The sequence below is a fragment of the Montipora capricornis genome, unplaced genomic scaffold (assembly GCF_036669925.1).
Source record: "Montipora capricornis isolate CH-2021 unplaced genomic scaffold, ASM3666992v2 scaffold_464, whole genome shotgun sequence".
NCBI lineage: Eukaryota > Metazoa > Cnidaria > Anthozoa > Scleractinia > Acroporidae > Montipora > Montipora capricornis.
The window spans coordinates 127501-137500 of record NW_027180200.1 but is presented as its reverse complement, the minus strand read 5'-3'; the positions used below and the strand labels follow the sequence as shown (position 1 = coordinate 137500).

Here is a 10000-nt window from a genome sequence, read left to right as displayed (position 1 = left end):
CTCCATGAGTTAACTTGAGTCTGTCTGTCATAGGGAGGGTTACGATTTTACAAAAGTTGAAGAGGGTAGTTTCTAAAGAAACTGTGGTTCTGCGTCGGTGGGGAAGTAGTATACAAAAATATGGTTTATCAACGGAGTTGATTTTTAATGTAAATTAGCCACCGTACGGAGATTCTAAATGCTAAAATCTTTTAGAATCTCTGTACGGTGGCCAATTTACATTATCATCAACTCCGTTGATAAACCATATTTTTTTTTACAAACGTTAGTCGTGTAGCACTTATATTTCAACAGACTTAACTGATTAGAGTGTAATGTGAAGTGCTAGTTTCTGTACCCCATATGAACCATGTGATTGAGCTACAAGGTCAGACGGGAGCAGGCCGTGGGAACTGTAGATCTTAAAGTCACGGCAATAAAAATGTACAAGTACAAGGAAGGGTTATGTTTTTACAAACGTCTGACCTTGTAGCTCAGTCGGTAGAGCAGCACCCTGGTCAGAGTTTTTCTCTGTCCTTTTGTGGGCCCATTTCAATTAGTAGGGCTAACGCTCACATGGTTCATATGGGGTACAAAAATTAGCACTTCACATTACACTCCAAGTCTGTCTGTCATACTTTATTTTGAAGCCTAATTTATTTGGATGGACAAAGTTTACCTATTTTGTTGAACGCAGATGGCGAGAACACAGAAAAACAAGGCAACAGCTCATCATCTTGGATTACTGAAAGCACGACTGGCCAAGCTGCGAAGGGAACTAATTACACCAAAAGGAGGAGGAGGAGTTCAAGGGGAAGGTTAGAAATTCAATCTTGGACATCTACCAAGTTAAGGCTCCGTGTAGGCCAAACTACAGAATACAGGGCTCTGTTTGGGTACAATCTACATGTATGTCTGAGGAGAAAATTTCAAATGCCTTTCTCTCTCCCCTTCATCCTTTGCCTAGATTCCGGCTCCTTGACTTCCCATTGAGGAATTGGAATGGCTGGAATTGTGAATTTTCTTAGTTCTCAGCATATAATAATTGGGCAATTCTGGCCCTGCTAACTAAGAATGACCCTTTCTGGGAGGGCACAGGTAGATGAGATCATTCCAATAGCGATGTTTCTTGTGACGTCACCCATTGTTATTAATACGCCAACCAGAACCTAATTGGCTTTTGAAACAATGACTTTTTTTGTTCCGTGGTCAGCAAACTTGAATATCAAAAGAAATGTGTCATCAATATACATGTATGTAAACAAGAAATATTGCTATATATACAGTTGTAAGATGCCACTGCTGTATGGTCTGTGTATGATTCCTGATCACAGCTGGACAGCCAGTTGTAACAATGGGGCAGAGTTGGATTATCCTCATCAAGCATAGCAGTGTTTCTTACACTTCATTGTTGACTATCAGTTAGATGGTTATGAAATGTCATCATCTTTTCTCAATAAACTGTCATATGGTAGACGTTAACCCTATTTGGTTGAGGTATGTTGTACTGGTGATGGCAGCAGGATGAATGTATAGTTTTCTTAGAAAACTTGGTTTATTGTTACCGTATTTACCCATGTATAAGTCGATCCTGTGTATAAGTCGACCCCTCATTTTTGATGGCAAAAAAAGCAACTTCTTAATTTCTTTGTTAAATGTTACTGGGACACTAATCTTGTATTCTTCGATTTCTGGAAATGTGGATACACAAAAAAAACAGGGCCTCAAGCACTTAATAGTTTTGTGGTTCAGCAGCTGTTGTATATGCAGGGATTTTGTCCTTGAGTTTCGAAAAAGTTCTCAGAAAATCGAACATGTAAACCTCAAACTAACCTAGCTGTCTCGTTGTTCAACAATAAAGAGCTTTAGAGGATAAGCACAACATCACAGGAGCAGGAGTCAATCTTTGAAAATAACTTGCGAACGATGCGAAAATGTGCAAGGTTTAATTGTTCCTTGACTTATAATTTCTCACATGACAAACAAAACAAAACTCATAAACCAAACAATACGAAGTTTGCAAAAGCATAAAAATCAGCCAGGTTTGTATAAAGAATAAAAAACAATCATTACCAACCAGCATTTTCACGCAACACGAGTGACAATGCTTGCACGCAAACACGAGGTATTGCGCCAGGTTACTAAGCAGTTGAACGATCACGTTTATTTGAAGAAACAGAAATGCCTTTTAGAGCTTTCCGCCTTTGGAAAAGGAAAATTTCCATTGTCTATTTCATATTTGTGCTTGTGAGTATCTTCAACATTTAGATTTGGACAAATCCTATTTCATTTCAACTGGAATTGCTTACATTCATTTTGAAGTCTTTTGTCATTCATTTTGAAGTCTTTTGTCGGCTTTTGTCCACTGCGTTCGTTATGCCCAAGACAACATTATTATGTTAATTTTGAATAAATTACTTAGCTGGAACTTGGCTCAAAATCTTTGACCCGTGTATAAGTCGAGGGCGATTTTTGGAGCTTCTTTTGAGGCCATAAAAGGTCGACTTATACACGGGTAAATACGGTAGTTTACCTAACTCTGCTTATTCAGTTAAAACTGCAAATAATAGTTGGGTTCATACTAATGGGGTATTAGCATACCTTAAGTATGACCAGAGCTCAAGTACGCTTGAGATCATCCATGTTTACCACAGGCGCTCCAAGCTCAGTGTGAGCAAGGCCAACAAAAATATAAGGATTTGTATGAGAATCCCGATAAAAAGCTTAAGAAGATAATTTGAGCCATTTCTCAATTCGTGGTTGTCAACGGTTATAATAAAATCCCAAGGCTGGAAAATGAATTCTCAGGTGCCACCAATTTGAGTCAAATATTCCTAGATAAAATGTTCCCACGGTCACAATTCCACATCACAATCAATTGGCAAAGATTGAACTTTCATCTCAACCCACCATCAACGCAATAGCAGTCCTGTGAGGGACCTCAGGCAGTAATATTGCAGGACAACAGCTTTCTAAACGTACGCTTCCACACAACAGTGGCCATTCTTCGACTGTTGATAATGAACTGAGCCTATTTGGTGGCCCCTGAGCATTTATTTTGGAAAATAACCACACAGGAAGGAAGTTACCCACGTTGGCAATAAGGTTAGGCTTTTTAATTGAGAATTTTTTCATATAATAATTATTATCTTCTTAAGCTTTTTATTGGGATTCCCAAACAAATCCTTATATTTTTGTCGGTCATGCTCACACTGAGCTTGGGGTGCCTGTGTGTTTACATGTACTTACTGTGATGAGTATTCATATCAGAATTCAAAGTATGCTCTCAAAGTAATCGGGATGTCAATCAAGTAATGCAGCAAACATGTTTGATCGACGTATGTTTCTGTAATATGTTTTGATAGCTCATAAGGATGGTTTGAGCTAGACTTGAGAGTGCACTTTGGCTTCTTTGAAGGAAATTCGATACCATGGCCACAAAGTACATGTAAGGCTACTTGAGCTGAAATTAAACCCGTTCACATCTGAAGTAAGGCTCAAGTATAAACTTAAGGTCTACTTGCTATGCTAATAATTATGAACCCAACTGTTAACCTGTTACTAACCAAGCGTGAGGGCTGTACTGAAGAAAATTGGCCCGAGGTCATGGCAGTACACGCTCGGTCCTTACAGAAATGACCGAGGGCCAATATTCCTCAGTACAGTCCCGAACAAGTGAGCTTAGTCAGTTGTTTATTGGATGGCATTCTTTCTTTGAGTGACTGGAAAATTCTCTACTTGGTGAAGGTTTGTAATCTTCATCTTCTGCTTGCTATAATTAGTGTATTGTTGTGATCCGCTTTTTAAAACCTCTTTTTGTTTCTCTCAACTTGAGTTTCCTGGGAGAGAGAAATAATACGGAAACAGACCATTCTCATAGTTATGATCCTTACTGCAAAATTGCGACCCAAAATCAGCCAATCAGAGTGCTCCATTTAGCCTGAGAATAGCTTGCCTTATAATAAGATGATAGTTTCTCCTATTCCCTACATACAAATAACTCAATGACTCAGACAACTGTATTCTGGGTAAATAGGAAGCTGACCGCTGGCATGCGATTAGAACCGGTACAACCTGAGGTGCCCTTGCTGCTAAGGCCATGATGGCAGTTCTGTTTATTGAAATACTGTCACAAAGGAAAATGTATGATCTCGAGAAAATCGCGCCTGTTGCCCGCCAGGAAAAACCCCCTCTTTCTGGGGGAAACGTGGTCCCTCCTGAATGCAGATACAGGCGTGAACAAACCTTGAGGGAGTAAGGGGTTAAATTAATGTCAAAACCATTTAAACAAGGTGACATGGACTGACGTGATCACTACCATAGCAACTTCTGGTGAACTACGTCATCAATGAACAAAACACAAACACCGTAGCAGCTCCTACCATTTAAGGGGAACCGTGAAAACAATAGTTTAATGCTATTCTTTGAACCACAGCAAACAATAATATTATATTTTTATCTGATTTGTAATTATGCCATTAGCTTGTGCTTTAAGGTGATACCCTTGAGTAAACAGAACCATGTCGAAAGTAGTGTAAATTAGTTAATTAACAATTATAGTTAACAGGTCTCCCAGGTCTAGTGAGTGCCTCAACTTTTTGTTGTAGGTTTTGATGTTGCCAAGACTGGTGATGCTAGAATTGGTTTTGTTGGTGAGTGAAGGACATTTTAGACAGAAGAACATTGACTAAAAGGATGTCTGTCATCAGTTGCAAAAATTATAATTCTTTAATTAATTAACCAGTATAAATTCAACTCACTTCCATCTTGACGCAGACTTTTTCACACTGGATTATAATGTTTAGGATCTTTTTCTCAATTTTCCTCTGTTCAACCTGTTGGCCATCAATTTGAAAACCAAAACCTGTTCATTTCCTGTACTTTATCAAGTCATGTCACAAGAATATGCAAAATCTTCTCTTTGGGCAGAGGTGTCCTTTCTTTTGCATTCACTTTACTGACGAGCATGGGAAAAGAAACCTCTGTCACGGGTCGAAACTCGCCTTGATCCAACCACCGTCCTTGCCCTTGAATGGTACTGTTTAAAATGCATGTTCCAAGATTATGCTTGCTGACTGTGAGTTGAGCCCTGTGTCTTGCGCATTCCCTTACAGTAATTCCTCTGTTGTTCATTGAGTTTGTACAACATGTGAAGTATTACGTGATGATTCAGTCGCTAACCTAAGTTTCGACCCATGGCAGAGGTCTCTTTTACTGTACTCATAAAACCAGCAAATGCAAAAGAAACGAGACCTGTGCTTCCAGGGAATAGAAAATCTAACCACAAAGAAAGCATTTGTGTCTATTTCTCCCAACCACAAGTATTGCAGAAACAGTCTTTGTAATGCATGTGCTCAAAACTAGTGACACTCAACAAATTTTTTAGTTTAACCCTTTAACACGCAAGCCAGCCTAAACCGGCCACACTTAGTATTTTACTCTGTATAACGCCAGACAATTTTACTCTGTCTAAAGCCAGACGATTTTACTCTGTCTAAAGCCAGACGAATTTACTCGTCAATGGGGAACCCCCGGGAGTCAATGGGTTATATTCAACAAATTTATTTGTTTTGGCATACATGTAATTATAATGCCAAAATGTGTACAACATGCAGGTGCGGATCCAGGATTTTGAAATGGGGGGTGAATTTTTGTAATAATGTAATAGAACCAAAGCCTGGTGGAGGTGTTTCAGGTCTGTGCAAGAAGGGGGGCTCAGAAAAAGGGGGGGAAGGGGGGGGGAGGGGTGAAAATTCACCCATTTCACCTCCCCTGGATCCGCGCCTGGACATGTATGATTGTCATGATGAATACTGAAATAAGTCATTCGCTATGTTTAACATTCAAGTAGTTGGCTCTATGCAGTCTCTATGCAGGTGGCTACACATGGTTCTGTCAACAATAGTTTTATGGATCAACAAATTAAATTATTAATTTTATGTTAAGCCATGTCAGTATCTTAAGATGGTCGATTGACCTGCTCCCAAGTGAGTGGCTTCATATCTCAGTTGGTAGTCTAAAAGCATAATGCACTGGCATTACAGACTGAGGTCAATTGTTTGAATCCTGTTGAGGCCATCCAAATTTTGCAGTTGACAATAAAATTAAATAGAATTGCTTTAATTGTCCCGTTAAGTGGGAGGATCACTCTGAATTCTATCTTCCAGGATTTCCATCTGTTGGAAAGTCAACTCTATTGACAAATCTTGCTGGTGTATACTCTGAAGTAGCGGCATATGAGTTCACTACTCTCACCACAGTGCCTGGAGTGATCCGATACAAAGGAGCCAAAATACAACTACTTGATTTGCCAGGAATCATTGAGGGTGCCAAGGACGGTAAAGGAAGAGGACGGCAGGTTATTGCAGGTAACTTGTGAAGTTCAGTATAATTATTATAAATTTCTGACCGTATAGTTTCATAATTATGTGGGTTGAGTTAATTGTCTTTTCTCTACTCTGCACCGGGAGGTTAATTTCTCCTGGTACTCTGGTTTTTCCCTCTCCTCAAAAACCAACATTTGATTTGATGTGTGTTTACTTAATTGTAGATTTCAAGTATCCAAGTAGTGCTCCAGTGCTAGTACATGTAGCAGACTAGACACTTACATTGTAGTTTTAAAAGTTCCCTTTTCTTTCCTTAGTAGATGGCCAAATGTTGGCAAATTGCTTCCACAGAGTGTACTTCATGATTATTGCTTGTTTGAAACATTAGCATCTCCCTGAGGAGGCTTTACGTTTTTACAGCGTAGGTCAACAAACAGTTTTGCTAGTTTCCTAACTTGTTAGGTAATGCTTCAAGGAGAGGATAAATTATATGATGCCAAATCTGGGAATCGAACAATGGCCACATTGGTGGGAGGGGAGTGCTCTCAACACTGCGCGATCTCTGCATTTGAAAATTGAATTGTAGTTGAGTTTAAGACTGACAAACATTTGAGGTTGAGAGCAGGACTTGAAGTGCGCCTACTGATACTTTTAAATATAGCACCATCCATCCCATGGATCCCTTACTGTACAATAAACCCTTTGTAAATGTAAAGCAGTAATTAAAATAGTCTGGCAGGCATAAAGTTGATTGAGAGCTTGACTGGATAAGCAAGACATTAAGTTATCCAGTTAATATAATGGTACATGTAGTTAGAAAGACAACTACACCATCCTGGATATACACTGGAAGGTGTGTGCAGTACTCTCAGCTGACACAATCCTGCAGAGAAATGTGTGCAGTACAAAGCATTGTATGTTGTTAAAAACCATTGGTAGCAAAATGGACAACAACTTTGATCATTATGTACCAGCCAAAACATACTCTAGAAGTAAAATACAGACAAGTCATTCTTAACATTCCATTCAATTTCATTCTTTTGCTTTCTGACTTAAACAGTTGCAAGGACTTGCGGTTTGATCTTTATTGTTCTTGATGTTCTCAAACCCCTGGGGCACAAGCGACTGATTGAATATGAGTTAGAAGGTTTTGGCATAAGGTAATAGTTAATTGAGATGAGAGAGCACTATTTTTATTATGCTGCCTTTTTCTTTCATTTCATCTACAGGTGAGTGAGCATCAGTATAATGTTAATATTTGAGTCTGACGTTTTTGTACCATGTTATTGCTTAGTGATTTAAGAATCAAATATTTTCTTCAATAATTGATTTGGAAATAAAATGTAAACATATACTTTGTTACTAATACTGGCTAAAAGCATGCCCCCTGTGTTATTATTTTTTTATCAGACTCAACAAGGAACCACCAAATATATCATTTAAAAAGAAGGAAAAAGGTGGAATCAATCTGCAGACCACAGTACGTACCTGTCTGTGAATGCTGATGTACTTGTACTTGCTTTTATGATAATATTGATGAGCTAGTCTCAAAATCAGGTCATTGTGATAGCATGGTGTTTGCTCAGAATTAATATTTGGATTTGTCTCTATTCAATGGATAAGGCTGAATAATAATACTGGGTTTTCAAAAGCCAAGTCCTGGAGTCTGGTGGTTTTAGGCATGTTTTGTACACAGGTTATTGCTCACACTCTCAATGGTGGCTTGTTCAACTTCCATAGCTTTCCTGGCATACATGTATGTGTCTCTTTTCATTCTCATGTTGCCAGTATCTTTGCTTTGGAGCAAGGTCCATAAAAGATTCTTCATTTATATGACATACCTACCTGAACATCAAAGAACACAGATCTTTGCCTTTCACAGAAGGTGCGGGCCTGGATGTCTAAGCAAGCATCAGGGCTTGATTGAATACTTCTCTTGTGACCTCTTGAAGGACAGGTTTCCATTTCCACATCATGACAGACCATATTCAACATCTCAGTTTCAAGATGATAAAACCATCACGTCTGCAAACCATAGACTAAGAGTGATCAACATTGAACCAATCTCTGCACACACAAGTAGATGGAGTGTCAGGGATTTTCCAATCATGTCTAAGCTAGATATTGTCTCTGAACTTCTGAACTCTATTATTAACTATAATTATAATAATTATTCATATAATAATAATAATAATAATAATAATAATAATAATAATAATAATAATAATAATAATAATAATATTATTATTATTACTATAAATTATTATACTAAAGACAAGAAATTGCCTTGCAATGTGTGATGTGTGGTATTGCCTTGCAAGTATGGTAGTTGGAAATGGTCTTGTGCTGTCTGCTTCAAACTGTGAATGAATAATTATGATTGCTTGGACTAGAGAATAATGATATAATGTAGTACACAATATATTATTATGTCACAGTGTAAGTTAGACAAGTCGTAACATTAAGAACTGTTTTCCTTTAGTGTAATCAATCAGAGTTGGACATTGATTCTGTGAGGTCCATCTTGAGTGAATATCGCATTGCCAATGCAGATATTACCCTGAGATATGATGCCACTGCAGATGACCTTATTGATGTCATTGAAGGGAACAGGCAAGTACTACAGTCAATCAAAAATGCTTTTCTGTGGATCTTGAAATTGGGATTTCACAAGCTTGGGTTTTCTGTCCAAAGTATCTCGGTTCTTACAAGAAAATACCAATCTAAATTTCTGTCCTAAGTGTAGCCTCCCATGCAGTTCTTTCTAACATTCCAGAATTACCTCACTTCCACTCTTCTTCAACTATGAAGTGATTTATTTGGAGTATTATTAGTGATTTGTAACAACCCAGAATTAACTCACTTCTACTCTGCTTCACCTACATGTATGAAGTGATATATTTTCATACAGAGCAATAAAGAATATGATTGTAGTAATAATATTACTATAATTCTTGTCAAAGACAAGTTGTAAAATACAAGGATCTTTCTCTGTGTCTTCCTTCAAAGACATTTCCCTTCAGTTTGGAAGAGTTATGTTTAGTATTTCTGATCAATAGTTCAGTAAGGCCCAGATGTGTTTGCCATGCAATTGTCGACCGACAATTAAAAATAGCAAATTACAAAACTGTATTTATGAATTGGCCCAACCTTTTTTAGAGACTAGATTTGTAACATTTTGGGTTTTATTGCAGAGTTTATATTCCTTGCATCTACATCCTGAACAAAATTGATCAAATATCCATTGAAGAATTAGACTTAATCTACAAAATTCCACATGCAGTTCCCTTATCAGCACATCACAAGTGGAACTTTGATGACTTACTGGAAAAAACATGGGAATACCTCAATCTTATTAGAATGTGAGTAATTATTACTTAAATTACATGTAATTACATAAAGAAATAATTACATGTAATAATTATTAAAGAACACTTGATTGCTTTTAAAAAAGTATTTGTACAATAATAATAATAATAATAATAATAATAATAATAATAATAATAATAACAATAATAAATAAGAAGGAAAGCTTAAAAGAGAAACGGAGTCTCTTATTATTGCAGCACAAGGTGATCCTAAATGTAGAATGTGTAAACAAAACAATGAGACCATCAGCCACATTGTAAGTGGGTGCCCGAAACTGGCGCAGAAGGAATACAAAAAGAGGCATGACAATGTAGCTACGGCAGTTC

At 37.6% G+C, this 10000-nt stretch overlaps 1 protein-coding gene across 2 annotated transcripts in view; it reads left to right on the top strand.

The window, feature by feature from the left end:
• Positions 1 to 10000, top strand: part of LOC138036166 (developmentally-regulated GTP-binding protein 1-like) — a 17289-nt gene that overhangs the window by 220 nt on the left and 7069 nt on the right. For both annotated transcript variants that reach the window (XM_068882518.1, XM_068882519.1), the window contains exons 2-8: positions 677 to 797; positions 4587 to 4631; positions 6147 to 6347; positions 7366 to 7465; positions 7716 to 7785; positions 8788 to 8918; positions 9500 to 9667. In XM_068882518.1, the coding sequence (XP_068738619.1) occupies positions 677 to 797; positions 4587 to 4631; positions 6147 to 6347; positions 7366 to 7465; positions 7716 to 7785; positions 8788 to 8918; positions 9500 to 9667 (836 nt within the window). The remainder of the gene's footprint in view (positions 1 to 676; positions 798 to 4586; positions 4632 to 6146; positions 6348 to 7365; positions 7466 to 7715; positions 7786 to 8787; positions 8919 to 9499; positions 9668 to 10000) is intronic.